Source organism: Vitis vinifera, chromosome 11 (genome assembly GCF_030704535.1).
Source record: "Vitis vinifera cultivar Pinot Noir 40024 chromosome 11, ASM3070453v1".
In the NCBI taxonomy this organism is placed as follows: Eukaryota; Viridiplantae; Streptophyta; class Magnoliopsida; order Vitales; family Vitaceae; genus Vitis; species Vitis vinifera.
In genome coordinates, this window is record NC_081815.1 from 17695166 (window position 1) to 17713429 (window position 18264).

At 36.9% G+C, this 18264-nt stretch overlaps 2 protein-coding genes across 3 annotated transcripts; both read right to left on the reverse strand.

Annotated features, from left to right (window-relative positions):
* Positions 1-6173: 6173 nt before the first annotated feature.
* Positions 6174-10363, reverse strand: LOC104880791 (probable disease resistance protein At4g27220). Of its 2 annotated transcripts, XM_010658581.3 has the most exons (3): positions 10282-10363; positions 6792-10020; positions 6174-6635 (listed from the first exon to the last, which is right to left on the reverse strand). In XM_010658581.3, exons 2-3 carry the CDS (start codon positions 9989-9991, stop codon positions 6608-6610), a joined length of 3228 nt encoding a protein of 1075 aa, XP_010656883.1. In that variant the 5' UTR covers positions 9992-10020; positions 10282-10363; the 3' UTR covers positions 6174-6607. The 2 variants fall into 2 exon arrangements, with proteins under 2 accessions (XP_010656883.1, XP_019078424.1); XM_019222879.2 differs by having other exon boundaries at positions 6792-10357.
* A 3276-nt stretch (positions 10364-13639) lies between these two features.
* Positions 13640-16786, reverse strand: LOC100242716 (accelerated cell death 11). Its single transcript, XM_010658579.3, has 4 exons — positions 16315-16786; positions 15439-15611; positions 14812-14957; positions 13640-13937 (listed from the first exon to the last, which is right to left on the reverse strand). Exons 1-4 carry the CDS (start codon positions 16498-16500, stop codon positions 13819-13821), a joined length of 624 nt encoding a protein of 207 aa, XP_010656881.1. The 5' UTR covers positions 16501-16786; the 3' UTR covers positions 13640-13818.
* Between the last annotated feature and the right edge of the window lie 1478 nt (positions 16787-18264).

Sequence of the window (18264 nt, forward strand, 5' to 3'; positions counted from 1 at the left end):
TCTCATGTTGATTTCATGGTTGTCAGACCCATTTTTTCGATCTTTACGAGTTATCACCTAGGGCATTCCCCACTGTCATTTTCGTTTGGGGTATCCCTCCACTGTCATTTTCGTTTGGGGCATACCCCCACTGTCATTTTCGTTTGGGGTATCCCCCCACTGTCATTTATGTTTGGGGCATCCCCCCACTGTCATTTATGTTTGGGGCATCCCCCCACTGTCATTTACGCTTGGGGCATCCCCCCACTATCATTTTCGCTTGGGGCATCCCCCCACTGTCATTTTCGTTTGGGGCATCCCTCCACTGTCATTTTTGTTTGGGGTATCCCCCCACTGTCATTTACTTTTGGGGCATCCCCCCACTGTCATTTACGTTTGGGGCATCCCCCCACTGTCATTTTCGTTTGGGGCATCCCCCCACTCTCATTTACGTTTGGGGCATCCCCCCATTGTCATTTTCGTTTGGGGCATCCCCCCACTGTCATTTACGTTTGGGGCATCCCCCACTGTCATTTACGTTTGGGGCATCCCCCCACTGTCATTTACGTTTGGGGCATCCCCCCACTGTCATTTTATTTAGGGCATTCCCCCACTGTCATCTTGTTTAGGGCATCCCCCTATTTTCAGTTTGTTTAGGGCATCCCCCTTTACTTCAGTTTTTCACCATCATAGATTTTCATCTATGAGCATTTATTTTTACTTTCACCACTATGGATTTTCATCCTTGGGCTTTCGAGATTATCACCACCATAGATCAGACATCTATGGGCTTTGATCAGTTTTTCACCATCATGGATTTTCATCCTTGGGCTTTCAGATTCACCACCATAGATTTTCATCTATGGGCATTTCAGTTATTTCACCACCATGGATTTTCATCCTTGGGCTTTCAGATTCACCACCATAGATTTTCATCTATGGGCATTTCAGTTATTTCACCACCATAGATTTTCATCATTGGGCTTTCAGATTCACCACCATAGATTTTCATCTATGGGCATTTCAGTTTTTCACCACCGTAGATTTTCATCTATGGGCATTTCAGTTATTTCACCACCATAGATTGGCATCTATGGGCATTTATATTGTATCACCACCGTAGGTCTTCACCTATGGGCCTTCTAGTTTAGTGTTTAGGTTTAGTTTTTTTGTTTGGCTTCTAGAGCTATTATTTTCTCAGTTTGGCGTTCAGAGTCATCATCATTTTCAGTTTTGGCGTTCAGAGCCATCATCGCTTTTCAGCTTTGGCGTTCAGAGCCATCACTATTTTCAGTTTGGCGTTCAGAGCCTTCATCATCGCTTTTCAGTTTTGGCGTTCAGAGCCATCATCACTATTTTCAGTTTGGCGTTCAGAGCCTTCATCACTTCTCAATTTTGGCGTTCAAAGCCTTCATCATCGCTTTTCAGTTTTGGCGTTCAAAGTCATCACTATTTTCAGTTTGGCGTTCAGAGCCTTCATCACTTCTCAGTTTTGGCGTTCAAAGCCTTCATCATCGCTTTTCAGTTTTGGCGTTCAAAGTCATCACTATTTTCAGTTTGGCGTTCAGAGCCTTCATCACTTCTCAGTTTTGGCGTTCAGAGCCATCATCGCTTTTCAGTTTTAGCGTTCAGAGCCATCATCACTTCTCAGTCAGCGTTCAAAGCCATCGACATTTCCAATCTTGGCGTTTGGAGCCATCATCATCACTCATCCATAGCCATCATCACTCATCCGTTTCTACGTTTAGAGCCATCACCATTTCCAGTTTCGACGGTCAAATCCATCGTCATTCTCAGTTTCGGCATTCGGAGCCATCACCATTCTATCTTTAGTTTTTGGCGTTCAGAGCCATTCTTCGTACCCATTCATGCATTTTGAGCCATCATCTTTCTTAGTTTTGGGCATTCAGAACCATTGTTCTGTTTAGCATTCACTGTCACCGTCATTCTCTAGTTTCGCGTTCAGAGCCATTGTACATATTCATTCGAGGACCTTGAGTCACCATCTTTCCGTGTTTTGACGTTCAGAGTCCTTTCTCCTCGACTGTATCGTTCGGAGTCACAGTTTCGACATTCATGTTCACTAGCATTACACATCTTGCCTTCAGGGGTTTACATCTATCCTCATTTTCCTCACCATGTTATCCTGTGCTCATCGCTTATTTGTCATTGCTCTTCCAGATTTCTCTTTTCATAGCTCATGACGTAGTCCTCTGAGTTTTCGACACATACTTCGGTCATGTCGTTGGGCGCACTACACTTGGCACTTTTGTGTAGTTCCCTTGGGGCAGTTTTCTTGGGATACGCTCTTTATTGTATTCCGGAGTGGTTCGACCGTTACTCATCTTTGATATGGTTTTTCGAGTCACTTATGGAGACGTCTTAGAGAGAGTCTAGATCCTTTAGTGTGGCTTCAGAGTCATTGTGAGACATCATTTTCTTTTAGGATTAGGGCCTTTATGTTCGTCCATTGACCTAAGTAGGTCTGTATTTCACTAGTGTTCCTTCGGGGTCTTTCTTTTTCTTCGGTAGAGTTTACTCCGTTCCACTCATCATTCACACTTTCTTTTCACTCTAGTGTTCATGTTCCTTACACTTGTGAACTCTACCGAAGAGGGGCATATTTGTAGACCCCTCTTTCTAGAGCCGGGGACCTTTAGTTTTTTTTTATGACATTGGAAGGGGGCCTCCTCATCACCAGCAGCTGGCAGCACCCTAGGCAAGTGGGGGGACCCCTTTCGGCATGAAAGCAGCTACGAGAGATGGGATGTGCAGCAAGTCAAGATGGCAGGGGCCATGCTGGTGATTGGAGGGCCATGCTGCTGATGCGAGGAACAGTAGGGCAAGTAGTGGCTTGCCAAAGAAGATAGGAACAGGGGGGAGAAGGAAAAAGGAGAGCCGGGGGAGAGAAAAAAAAAAAAGGAAAAAGAAGGAAAAAAGGAGGGAGGAGAAAAACACGCTGGGAAACACCTTGCAGGAGGGCGATACAGGCATTCTTCCTGCTAGCTGAGGATCTTTTTTGTGTTCATCACATTCTATTATGCTTTCTAGCTAGCATGAGATGCTATCTCAGTTCTTAGAGGCGAGTAGCTAAGATGCTTACTTTTTTTTAGTATCTAATTTTGCTCACTCATATTCTGCATCTGATTTTCTGACTTATCCTTTAGACTCTGTTCTGCGTTTTTTTTTTCTTTTTTTTGTGAGTTGTTAGTCATGCCCATTTGGTTTTCTCTTAGAAATCTGTTTGAAATACATTTTGACACACCTCCTGCATGTGAGCCCATGGATCGTTATATGAAATGATGCGTGTGAAGGGTCATTTTGTGTTTATTGCTTGTGCTCTGTTTTTGTTGTTCTCCCTTTGTCATTGGTGCTCGGCCATAGAGGGGATCAGACTTTCCATCTCAGCTTGAAGGAGTAAGAGGACCCAGGAGATATGCTCCCTGTCTGTGGGTACTAGAAAGGCCATGGCTACGCTCCACTCATTTCATCTGTAAATGAGACATCTAGCTTGTTTTGTACTGGTGACTCAAATCTATCCATAGAGGTGGCATTCTTTCGTCAACTAAACTTGAAACCCTTTTAAGAGAGACAAACCATGTCATTAGCTGGGGATATGAAGACAAGACTGATTGGGCAAGGAGATTGGAGGAGTTCATGGTTCTGTGACAGAAGGTATTCTGACCGTGTTCAAGATGTATGCACGAGGTTGGATTTCAATGTATAGCCATAATGGGAGGTTCATTACGTCAATGCCATTGCTCATCCCCCTCATACCCATGTCAGCCACTTTCTACACCCTCTCACCATCATTTCTCTCACTAAACCATACCTCATACCCATTAAATCTTTCACGCCTTTACCCATATTTCCATTACGCCCCTGCCTATCACGTATCCATCATGCCCACGTCCTCACTCACTCCTCCTTACACCCATATCTCACCTCCCATGTGTGTCATCCCCCTTCTTAGTCACATACCCGTATTCCCACACCACGTACCCCTCATGAAGATTCCATGAAAGCTTCGGTTGATGACGCTGATGTGGACATTGTGAGACTGTTTGGCACGCTACTTAGCTGCTAAAGTGAATAAACCAGACCAGCCGCATGTTGAGCTTATAAAAGCTGTGATGAGGTCAGAGAAAATGCTCACACCCAGCCTGAACAAACCCACTTCGGATGCCGTCATTGAGACCTCCGGTAATGAAGCGTTTGAGTCCCAACCCATCTAAGGCAGTGATGAGTTTGAATGATTTAGCTTCTGTCCATGATGTTATGTAAATATCGGACCTATCAGGAGCTCAATCTCCAGTGTACCCATGACCTCTCTACGGGTGCTGTCATAAGCTCGGACGGTCTGAGTGGATGGGCCGAAATCAGATGGTGCGTATCTAAGAGCGATGGCGGTGGCCAGAGGACATATGTTCAGGGCCAAGCCATTGTCCAGAAGGACAGATGGAACTCGGCGACCTGAATAATAATAATAATAATAATAATAATAATAATGGGAAACGGATGAGATGAAAAGGGGGTTGCCGACTGACAGTGACTCGCCGGTGGCTCTACCGGCGACAGTGAGGATGCACGGGTTTTCCGGAAGCAAAATAAATTAAAATTAAAATTAAAATAAAATGGGAGGAAGAAAATGGGGATGGAGGGACACTGGAAAAGGCGCCGGCGGGAGTGGGTGTTGAGGTCGTGCTGCTGGAAGGGAGGTATGGTGGAGTGCTGTGAAAGAGGAAAAAGAAGGAGAAGGAAAAAAAAATTTGGGGGCTGGCGTGTGAGAGTTCCGGGGGAGGGGGGGGGGGGGGGAGGGGAGAAGAGAAAAGGAATAAGAAAAAAAATGAGGGGGGAAAGGAGGCCGGAGAAAAGCCAGGGATCCCCCAAAAAAATTGGGGGCCGCTCATTCCTCCTTTGGGATTCGGGGAGAGGAAAAAATAAAAAAATGAAAAAAAAAAATCAACAAAGAGAAAGACGGGCTACCGGCTGGAAATGGGGGAAAAAGTGGAGGAAAACCCATTGGGGGAGGGCCAGCCAATCTTGGGAAATGGAGGGAGAAAAAAACAAAAAAAAAAAAAAAAGGAAAAAAGAGGGGGCTTTTGGACGTGGGGAGAGCATGGGGTAGGTGGAGGAAGAGAAGAAAGAGGAAAAAGAAAAAAATAATAATAATTAAATATATATATATATATATATATATATATATATAAAATATAATATAATAATAACAAATAAAATAAAATAAAAAATTAACATTTTTTTTAGAAAGTATTTTCCAAATAGTCTTTAAATCATTAATATAATTTTTTAATTTATAATTTAAAAATGAAAAATCCAAAAATGGTTAAATAAGAGATAATTTGATGGTTGTGGCATGTGAAGAGTAGTAGAATAAAGATAAAAATGAATCAAAAAATAGTATTTTTGCCCATTACTATTTCAATTTCTTGTAATCAATTAGGGGTGATTAAAGGACTTTATCTTAATTATCAAACTCAATTGGGCTTAAAACACAATTCTCCCAAATAAAAAAGCATAAAATACGGAAAGTGTTATTCTAATAAGGGAAGTTTAAGCGCCATTCTAGAGGGTGCTCAAGTGCCTGAGTATTTTTGTTGAAAGAGAGAGAGAGAGAGCAAGCGAGAGAAAACACCATTGTTCTACCCTCGTTCCAAAATCTCTCAAAGTCAAGATTTTATTTGGAAATTTTTGAAATCCCTGTATAACTCAAGGATTTGAGCTATCAAACATGAGCATATATAGTTTTGAGGTGATCTAATAAGGAGCATGGGGAATAGTACATTGCAAAAATGAAAAAGATGAGTAGATGCTGGTCAATATATGTAGGAGTTGTACCATAGTAGTTTCTAGATCAAGTGAAACTATATACATTTCTATCTAATTTGGTGGATTTTTATCACAATTGATGGATCATACTTTATGCATTTGTAGAGGCCGAAACAATTTCTATAGGTGGATTTTCACATATGATTAGTGTCTCATGTGTTTGATTGAATTTTGTTGTTTTACCTGGACTGTACCGATTCTCATATGGCTAATTAAAAAGGGAAATAATGGATTTGTTTTACCTGGACTGTACCAACGAGTTCGGTAACTGTGAGAATCGCCTGCGTAGAGGGATAGAAAAAACTTGGCTAATTAAAGACAATGATATCCAACAACTTGTGCATGTGTATAGAAATATTATCAATATTAGGAAGCAATTTATAGTGTTCAAGAAATATGTCTAAGGGCGCCATATACGAAGAGAAACTAAGGATGACAAAAGGCATGGTTTAATGGTTGCCAAACTCAAAGGACGATAAAATGGCTCCTAACAACACCTGAATATAAAATAGCATTGAGGAGAACGTGCACCAAAGGCAATTGCTGGCTACGCTGGTGGATTTTCTCCGACAGTACAGAAAGTAGTAGGTTGAGGGATAGGAATAAAAACCAACATTAGAGAGCTCAGAGAACTGAGGGTAACGATCCACTCTCCCGGCAGGCAGTTAAAATGCTAGTCCACTTGTTTGAATTGGCTCGAGCTTGGTGGCTAACCCCATGGCTTTGCCCGGTCCTTCATTGTGTATTGTCCATCTTCCTTCCGTATTGTATCATTCTTCTCTTACGAAAATTGTCTCAGCTCCCAAAGCCTAATCAAAGAAATAAACGATAATTTATAACACCACCTAAGAGTAGCACATGATATCAGGCTGAGTTAATGAAGCTCAAGAAAATACTAAAACGATAGCATTCGATATAAGTTTCACATAGCAATTTCTTATACACCCTGGAGGCGTCAACCATACCTTTTGCGGAGGAGGAGAAAATGCTGCTCGTTATTTACTTGGACTTGCTTTCTGCTGTGAAATTCATCTGTGGTAACTCTAAAAAGCGGGCAATCCTGCGTGTGCAGTTGTTCCAAGGATGGGCATTGAATACTTGCAAATCCGGAGTAGAAGCCTGTGAGCAGTGGAAGATTTTGCAGAGATAAATTCTTCAATTGCGGTAAGATGATCTTCTCCATTGCTTCTTCCTTCTGTTTTTCAACAATCTCCTTCACTCTTGATTTATGGGACATGTTACTGGATGCTTCTCCCTTATCTTCTCCAATTATTACCTCTAAACCACCACAATCCTCGATCCATAACTCTTCAAGTTGCAGAAGACATCGAGACACGGTGATGGCAAAGAGATTTCTTAATTTCTTGCACGCAATCACAGTTAAAATCTTGAGCTTGTTGAAGATTGCTAGTTCAGCAGGACCATTCCAAATGTTCTTCAGCTGAGGCAGCTTATCTAACTTCATTTCCCTCAATTTTCTCAACAAGATTTGTTCTTTCCCGAGCCCTTCAGACCTAAAGATGTCTTCCAAACTATTGCCACTCACATCAAGAACTTCCAAATTCTCTAGTCTTTTCAACAAATTTGGCTGCAGCAGTGTACCAACCAACTCATCACACTGTTCCACCTGAAAAAACTTCAGTTTCCGCAATGAACCGGGTGGTAGTTCACCAACGCACATCACTTTCAAGTAATCCATATTGTGGACACGCAGCTCTTCAAGGTTGTCAAAAACCGGTCTATTTAAAACATGTATGTCCGTATTCATGAGCTGCACTATCCCATAGCAACTCTGAACAAGGAGAGACTTGAGGCCATTTAGCCTACCTTGATCATACTCTGAAATAATGTTATGTAAACCACTGCCATGTATGTAGAACAGTTTCTCGGTTTTCTCAGTCACCACGCTGTTAAACCAATCTGGCAAGGTGTTGATGGTTGTGTTGAGAATCAAGGCTCTTGAACGAGCAGCCATGATTTTTGACAAATGCACATCCATGAGCCGCACGAATAAGTCCTCGCTCATGCATATGTTGAATTTTACCCAGTTTGGATTGGATACAACAGTTTGTGGAATGCATCCAGCATCTGTTATGTCCACCTTCAAAGTGTTTAAGTAAGGCAACCGTGTCAACTCATCGAACCCTGCATTTGTTTCTTGGTCCATCCCTTCAATCGGCTTCCCCCAGTCTCCAAAACTACCCTGCAGGTAGATTTCTTCTAACTGGGACAAGCTTAATAACAAGTTACTTCGAATTCTTTTGAGGTCGCTACTCATGGTGAAATCCAACATCCTTAGGCTGACTAATTTTCCTATTTCTTCGGGCAACTCCTCAATACAGGATTCTCTGAGGCTGAGAATCTCAAGTTTTCTCAACTCTCCAAGTATCGATATGTCTGTTGACTTGCATCCATCTAAACAAAGCGTCCTAAGGTTCAGCAGAAGCCCAAGTGACGAGGGTAGTGATGAGATATCCGCACCGTTCACATCCAAGACCCTTAGAGATTCCATCCTTTCAAAAAAGCCATCAGGAATCTCTTGAATGTCAATGTTATTCTGCAACAACAGTGTCTGGAGTTTCGGGCATACTAGGCCATCAGGGAGATCCTGGATTTCATTGGACATGAGTGAGATGGCTGTGTAGGCCTCATAGCTGTCCCTCCTTGGCCACTTCTTTAAGGCAGCACCAGAGTGCACAAGAAAGGCAAGTTCATCTCCAGCTGAAGCAATTGATATGGCGGTGTCCCGGACAACATCATGCATTTTCACGCACCCCTCTTGATCGCTGTTTAACAGCAAACTGCAAGCTTTAAGATGTTTGAGGAGGGAACTTGCTGCAGCCCTTGCTTCTTCCACTGTATTAGCATTTTGAAACAACCCTTGCCCGATCCCATACTTCACCAAGTCTTCGATGTTGATATTGGTGTCCTCCGGGAACAGGCAACAATTCAAAAAGCACCGCTTGGCGTCTTCATGTTTCAAGTAATCATAGCTAAACTTTATACATCTGAAAACCGTGTGATCATGATCATCTTTTGTAGGATTCGACATTTCAAGTTGTCGAGCAGCCTCTTTCCATTCTTCCAGGTCCTTGTCCCCCAGTGCTCTTGCAACTACTACTAGAGCAATTGGGAGACCCCCACATTCTTTGACAACCCTCCATGCTACGTCATGGAAATCAGGGGAATCGACCGCATTTCCTGCTTTCTTCCTAAACAACCTCCAAGAATCCTGCTCAGAGAGGATATGAAGAGGGACTTTTGCTTGGCTTTCCATGGCATGGCACACATTCTCCAGCCTTGTGGTCAATATGATTTTCGATTTGCAAGCTTCAAGGTCCCTGCCACTAGGAACTCCTATTTTTGCTAACTCTATTCTCCCCCAGAGATCATCCAAGAATATGAGGATCCTCCTTCCTCTCATTATCCTTTCCTTCAAATGGCCTGCCCTTCCGGCCTCAGTCTCATCGTCTAGCTTCACTGCCAACATATCTGCAATTTGACCTTGAATCATCTTCAGGTTGATGTTTTGCGAAACAACAGCCTTGACCACATGATCAAACAGTTCATCTCTACGGGCCTGCACGCTTACTTGCTCCACCATGGTTGTTTTGCCCACGCCCCCCATTCCATAGACCCCGATGACATTAACGTTATCATCCCTTAGTGCCTTCATGACCTCATTCATTGCCTGTTGTGTTGATTCGAAGGCCTCAAAATCTCCCGTGGAGATCATGGACTCAATCTCCAAGGGCTTCCTAATTTGGAGCGAGACCCTGTCAAATTTTCCTTTATCTTGAAGTTCACCAATGGTGACTGCATCTTTCACTGCTTTCCTGCTTAGCTTGTACCGCGATGTGCAATCAGGACAACACCCCCAAAAGCATCTCTTGTTCAATTTAAAATCATCTATCACTTTCTCCACCTCCACTATAGCTGCATCAGCCCCTTTCAGCCATATCTGCACCTGAGCTTTGATTTCTTCTCCATTCATTTCAGCTGCTCGCACAGATTCTTGGTTATCTTTCCTTAAGGCCTCTAGTGCTTCTACTTGAGCTTTGAGATTCTCCAAATTCTTCTTATAGTGGACCAGATAGCCTATCTGATGAGTAACCGGCCCCCACAGCTTCGTTCCAACACCCCAAATGAAAGTCACAATATCCATATATAACTATAGTTTTTGTCTTAAGATACCTTTGCCACCAGAACTTGAAAGTTAGTTATACTTCAAATGAACCTATGAACATCATGCATAAACAATACACTAAAGATTAACTAAAAATTCTTTCAATTGGCTTTGTGTAATACTTTTTCAAAGAATTGATCACCTAATAGTTACAATAGCAATTATCTAAAGAAGTGGATTATATATGAAAAACAAGATTAATTAGTGATTTTTCTTGAGCTCATGCATAAACAACTACACACACAAAACATAGTGAGTTAGGAAAGTACCTGATGAGGAGTCAGTCAGTTTCCAGCTTCAGTTGTTACAGACAGGCAGCAAAGAAGCTTAAAGCCTGAAAGTATGTAGCTGGTTTAATTTGGTTTCTTTGAGGAAGGACAATAGATAGTGGAGTAGTAAAGAGGACACAGACAAGCATATTTTCAAGATGAAGTGGGTGGTGGAATAAAGCAAAAACAAAGCGGGTTCAAATATTTGATTCTTTTGTACTCGTCCTATATGTTGCAGTCTGGCATGTTAGAATGAGCTGTAAGGGCATTGTTGCTATCTTTTCCATATGATTGTGTTCAGAACATTCTAGTTTCTTTTTGGGTTTGGATTAATTTAATTGAGAAAGGATCAAATGTTAAGATTGAAAATTTTGAGAACTTTCTCTTTTAATCTCTTTCCATCAATTTAATACAAGGGAAAACTCAATTGGCTTTACTTAATCCAACCCGATATTTGAATGGGCCTGAGTAATTAATTAAATTAATTTTAGTAATTTAGTATGGTTGTGGTTGAATCTTTTAACCCAAACTCAATTTAATTAAGATGGAACTAAATCAAATCTAGTTTAATATTTATATAAATTTATAATTTAGGTTTGATGTATGATAAAATCTTTTTAATATGCTTTTAACATATTTATGAAAAATGTATTAAATTCTAACTATATCATATATTATTTCATTTAATATTCAAGGGAATGGTTATTCAAATTGATTGTATGACAAAGTACTTTTCTTTCTTTGTATCCAAAATAATTTATTCCAAATGCCTTCTTGAGTCTGGCCGAAGTATGATTGGGCAATCTCAAATATCACTTGGACTATCTATCTGTGTTTACTCATCTTATGTGCCCTTTTATGAGTTGGTTTTGGAGGAAAAGTTCTTGTTAATTTGTGTTTTGGTGATGAATTTGAACAACATAAGCCCTTACAAATCCAGAAGGTTTCTTCGTTAAGAGTCAATGAACCATCACATTATTAATGGGTCCAATGATCCACATTTTGCTTCAAAAAGACAAGAAAAGAAGGCTAAAGCCCTAACCACTAAGGAGGTTTGTATAGGCTTTCAATGGGCTTAAGTGACTTGAGCTCATATTCGATTTATGTCACTTAATCCAACTCACTTAGGTTATAATCAATTAATTAAACTATTGGGCTTCAATTAATCAATTAACTCAATCTAGAAATAACATTCACAAGCTTTTGTACAACCTTACCTTTTCACCAAAACACTTTTATGCACTCATGTGTAAAAATAGCTCAACCCTCAAATACTATCACCTAGGAATATAAGTATAAGCAGAGACCATTAGGACCCATAAGAAAATACAAACTCCTTAAAAATTTCAATTCTGAAATTGACTCAATATCCCACTATTGAAAATCAACTACATTCCAATACCCTATGATATTAAATTGAAATTAAAAAAAAAAAAAAAAACTTAGATTTGTGTCCTACTATCCACTACTTGCAAAATCCCCATGAATGTCCATAATCTAAGGAGATATATACTATCAACCTCTCAAGATTACTTCTCCAATCTTTAAGTAACATATCTTCCTATTATGTGATCAAATGATATATCTAGCTCACAAAATGCATATGTCAAATTCCACTAAAAGAATTACTACGACACCATAGATTTCATGATCACAAGTCCTCAAGATCACCTAAAATAATATATTGTCTCAATGTCATGAAATATTAAGGTGACTATATTAAGAATACCTATTGTCATCAACCTCCATCAATATTGACCCAATCCATAAAGAATATATAACCACCTTAGAGTCTCACTCGTAGGTCAAAGCCTCTTAATGATTTCAGCACAAACCTAATATCCTTTTAAAATTGAGAATTCATACAATATAATAGTTTGACAAATCATAACTATTAGATAACTCCCATCATGATTCATGTAGGTCTTGTCTAATATATAACCATACTTATTAGTACACTCATTATGGGAAACTCATCCTAATGCATAAATTTCGTGAAGTCCTGCAAAATTAACAAAACTATAGGAAAAATAATGTGAATAAAAATTTGTATTAAAAAATTAATAATTGTGGAATACAATCTCAATGTCAATATTCTTTACAAAAGAATATTTTCCCTTTATTCTTTCACTTTGATCACAATTTAAAAGTAGATGACTAAAGTGTTTTCTTGATTTTGAAAGTCAATCGAGGGTTTAGAATAGCTTATTTCTAAATGGCTTTGTCAAAAGACGAAGAACACGTGTATAGTTCTTCTATAATTTTTCAAACTAGTAGGAAGATTTTGTGAAGCCTTAAGTCAATTGAGGGCCTAGAGTGGCTTATTCCTAAATGACTTTGATTACAACCCAAAAGTTGATGATGAAGGTGGTTTTTTTTTTTTTTACTTTAAAAGTCAATTGAGAGGCTAAATTGGCTTTTCCTTGATGACTTTGTCAAAAGGCAAAAAACACATATATAGTTTTTTTGTAATTTCTCAAACTTACAGGGAGATTGAATTAAATTTGGAATCCTCGAGACTTAGTTGTTTAATTCAAAGAATTTGGTTCCTTAATTTTGGTAACTTGTCTCTTTCATTAAAGAAATTTGTTAACAAGAGAATATTTATTTTTAATTCTCTTTTGACTTCGGAACATTTGTTTCCTTTATAAATTTGTCAACGAGATAATATTTATTTTTTTAATTCTCTTTTGACTACAATTAAAAGATTTGATTTTATATGCCAAACTAAATTTTGTGACCGTCCAAATTTCACCATGTGTCATCTTTTGAATATATGCCACATGTCATGCCCAAATTTGATTAAATTGGGAAGCCACAATTTTAAAGACCAATTTAGTAATAATTTAATTTAATAAAAAAAGTTGATATCTATATTTTAGTTATTAGAAAATTTGAAGGAAAATGTGAGGAAAGGCAAATATAGAAGAAAAGTAGAAGAAGAAAAAATAAAAAAAAATAAAAAAATAGATTTAAAGTTAGTAAATTATTTTTATGTACTACTTTAAACTCTTTTCACTTATTTAACTTGTCTATGTAAAGATTAAATAATTTAAAACTATATAAATTTCTTAATAATTTTAATTATATTTAATTTTCTTCAATATTTTTTATAGTAAGACCAAATATGAAAAAATTATTTTCCTTAATTTTTTTTTTAAAACCAAACATAACTTTAAAGTTCCTCTATCAAAATTTTCCCTCTTAATAGAATAATATCTCAATATGGTTGCTAGGAAACTTGAATTGAGAGTGCGGGAAAATGTGAAAATAGGCAACCAATATGATTTCAAATGGTTACAACATTTAAATGTTTGGAGGGTTGAAATGGATGTCGATCTCTTAACTTAGGAAATGGTTGAAATGAAACCGATTTAATTTAGCAAAATGAGAGGAGATTCCAAAGTCACAACAAATGTCTGAATAAAACATGATAAAGGAATACAAACTTACACATTGTACCTTATACATTTTGACTTAAATTGCATGGAATTGACATGTCACCTTCCAATACAACGATCATTTACTTTGCACTCATCAAATTAATCCAAGTATCTCATCACCCGACACCCTTGAATGGAATAAATTTTCGATGTATTGTATGATTGGAGCTGATGTAACAACAAAATTTTGCATTTGAGCATTCACTGTTGCCTCTGAAAACCAAAGACAATGCCATTAGAATGTTTTGTATATATTTATGTTTGCTAGTTTTATACACATATATATACATTAAAAATTGATAAATAAATGTAATTGGTCATCTCAACTTCAATGAGGATTTGGATAAATCATTAACTAGTGATTTTAAAAAGTGTTTTTAGTTTTTTTTAGTACTTAAAAAATAAAAAAAATTCAAGTATTAAAAATGTTAAAAATACTTTTTAAAATTAGTACCAAACGCACTTTAAAGAGCATTTGATAGTGATTTTAATAAGTATTTTTAGTCTTTCTAATACTTGAAAAATAAAAATTTTCAAGTATTAGAAAAGTCAAAAACACTTTCTAAAATCAGTACCAAACACACTCTAAGAATGCGTTTGGTAGTGATTTTAGAAAACATTTCTAACTTTTCCAACACTTGATGACATAATTTTTTAAGTATTAAAAAAATTAGAAACATTTCCTAAAATCACTATCAAACAGACACTAAAAGTATGTTTGACAATAATAGTGTTTCTATTCGAAAAGTTTTTAATGGAAATATTTTCTTAGAAAGTATTTTTAGAAAAATCACGTATCATATGTTTCTTTAAAAAATATTACAAATTATTTTTTAATATTATAAGTGATTTTTTAGATTTTTTAAAGTGTTTCCTAAGCTTTATCAAATACTTAATTTTTTATTTTTTTTTCAAAAACACTTTTTAAGTTAAAAGCACTTCTTAAAACGACTGTAAAACAAACTCTATGACTAAATTTAAGTACTACCCCATGGTTATAATGCAATGTGTTGACTGATCGTAGCAATCCTTACTAAGTTATATATTGAAACTAGTTCAAGTTTAGCACTATTTCACATGGACTTACCATTTTCATTCAGTTTCTTCATGAGCCTTGCCTTTGTAGGAAGAGTCGGTAATGAAGCAGAAACTGCTGTTCTGATCGCCCAGCCATGGTAGGGAGCAAAAACCTGTTGATATGCTGTGGAAACTGGACCCATGATGGAGTTTCCTCTATGATAATATCATTGCATTATCCGTGATCAATCCAAAAGCTCACTTATCGGATTACAAGTCAATAATATATATTAACTCGCTATACACCACCACTTAAAACTTTAACACCATTTTAAATTATCAATTTTAATAGAAACTTACCCTATGTTTGGTTCTCGAAAAAATTGAGAGAAAATATAAAGAAAATAAAATAGAGGGGAAAAGTAAAAAAAAAAAAAAAAATTAAAATCAATAAATTATTTTATATGTTTTTTCAAACACATTTAATTTATTTTCCTCAATTATTATAAAGATTAAATAATTTTAAAATACTTTAATTTTTAACTAATTTTAATTATATTTGATTTTCTTTAATATTTTTCATATTGAAACCAAATATGATAAAACCATTTTTCTTAGTATTTTTTTCTTTCTTTAATACTTTTCGGAAACCAAACATAACCTTAAATAAGCAATATAAAGAAATTTATTAACATACCTTCTGGCTAAAATTTGTTCGAAGATCACCTTGAGCATGTCAATTGAACGCTTTACTCGAACAAGGTTTCTTGAATTACTATTCGAGCTCTTTGCACAATTCAACCCAATTTCACGATCAATCATAGCATCTAGTGTACTAACATACCTTGATGCTTCCATGAGATTATCAACCTTTCATTGAGAAACAAATGAAATTGCTAGTTATGAAGCTAGCTTTTTTCACACAATTTTAATAACTAATATATTTTTCTTTATGTCAATAAAAGAGAATTTTCATATTCATACTATACATGTGAAAATATAAAACCCAAAAATAAACTTCTTAAGATTTTGTGTTACCAGACATTTAGAATAGATGCAAATTCTCCCAATTTGTGGCCTCCCATACGATATGTTATATAAATAGGCAAATGCTCATTTCCACTATAAATGGCAATAATATGACCGATCATTGTGGGTATAATGGTAGATGTTTGGGACGAAGTTACTATTATTTCTTTTTTCCACTTTATGTTAAGCATAGCAATTAACTTAAATAACATAGTCACTCGAATTCAAGTAGGATTTGACCTTGATTCAGAGCTTTAAGGTTTCACTTTGTTTAAAGCTTTAGATTCAATTCATTCTAGGGGCGGAGCTGCCATTGATTATAAGAAATATAACTTTATTAAAAATAAAAATAAAGGGGAGAGAGGGAGGATGCTTAACCACTAGGCTAAATTTGTATTTTTGCTTAAACCAGGTCCCTCTAATAACTTTGTAACAGTATTGAACTTACTGCATGCGTGCCTATTTTGAAAAAGAACCTGAGATCAAATGAAAAAGAAAATGAAACCAGCCTTCAAGGGGTGAACTTCTGTGATTAGAAAATCACCTTAGAAGAGAATTCTATCTCGACAAACTTGAAAGCAATGCCCAGGAAACCGATGAGAGGGGAGACAAGGCGGCAGGCACGAGCAAACTGGCTGACCTCAAGCCGGGGATTAGGAGAATTCAGAGATTCCGCAAGCTCTATGAAGGCATCTGCAATTTTTGTGAGGGGTCTATCTCTTGCTGCCATTATTGAAGAGAGCTTGCTGGCTTCTTCCTTCTAAGCTTTACTTATTCTTCATCCATGTGGGGTGCTGAAGAGGCGAGGAAAAAAGCAGTAGAAGCAGAAGCTGTTCCATCCATGAAAATATTCTCTACAGAGAAAAGGGAAGGGAAGTACGCACTTACATAGATGGAATATTTGTAGGCTAAAGCTAATTTATCAGAGACTGTGCTTTGCTAACTGTTAGCTTAAAGTAAAAGCCAATTTGCTGTCTCTTCACTATAACATTTTCTTCTTCTATCCTCTTATTACCAAGCAGCTGTGGCTCAAAAGAAGGCTTGTGTGTGTGTGTGTGTGTGTGTGTGTTAAGGGGTGATTATATTGATAGTTGACTCAGCAGGTCTTGACACAAATTGATCACAACATTTCAAATTGATATTAGGGTGTATAATATGTATATCTTAAAGAGCATGATATACATTTTGAACTGAAATCAATTATTCAACATGGTATCAAAGTTTGGTTTAACTTGAGGTTTGGTTTCTCATCTCTCCCAATGTGCAGTTCTTTGTATATGAATCTCTCCCTCAACTTGCAGTTCTATCTTGCACATGATTCTCTCTCCCGTCTATCATTCCACAAGTTGGGTATGGGCCACTAGTGAAGGAAGATGTTAAAAAGATGATATTATGTTTTAAAAAAATATAGAAAATGTCTTTCATTTCTATCTGATCCGAGTAGAATTATTATAAGTCTACATGCACGAATTGAGCTATATTTTTTTTTTATAATCGTGGATGTCCGAGCCAGTTTACGCGTACCTCGATTAATCCCATGAGCCCCTGAAGTTAACGACGGGGTAAACCTCTAGTGGTCCTGAGGGGACTCAAATTGGTGACCATTGGAGAGCAAATCCAAGACCGGACCAACTGAGTTAGCCCTCAGGATTAGCCAAACAGTTCATATATGAGGCATACTCAAGTTGATGCTAGCCTATAAATCAAAAGTACTCAACTCAACATACTCAACATGAGCCTCGACCAATACTCAACTCAACTCAACTCAACTTGTTTATATTTATTATATTAAGAACTAACCTAGTCACTTTTAGAAAGTAACTTTTGGGATATGAATTGATTTATTTACTTGATAATGTTAACAAGTTCAAAATATGTCAAAAACTTGAATACGATGTTAAGTTATTAAATTAATCTAAAACTTAAGTTATCACGAAATGAATCAAAGTATATTGAAAGTAAACTTGGTTGCAATCTTTGATAGTATTATAGGGTTAATTTCACTCACTTTTTTTTAGGATTTTGTTAAATATATTTGACCTTCTTTAATTTGAAATTTCATCGAAAACTTCATTTATTTTAATTAAATGAGAGAAATAAGTGAAAATAATAAAAAAGAAAGTATAGAAAATATATTTAATGAAATTTCAAATCAAGGATTAGATATATTTAGTAAAACTTAAATAAATAAATAAATAAAAGGTTAATGATATTTTTGGACCGGTATTTTTCACGTGTTTTCCCACTCGAACGATGAGATTCGCTTTTTATTATGAAAATTTGATTTTTTTTTTTTAAAAAAAAAAGTTGTTACTTATTTTGAAAAAGAGGAAAAACAAAATAAAATAAACCATATGTGACTCCTTATTTGGAAAAGACATATGTGCAACAACCGAATCTGAATTTAGGAATCAGGTTACTTATTAGGAAGATACGGTAGTGAACCCTAACACACCCCTTTAAACTCGTAAACCTATAGTCTGTACTAAACAAG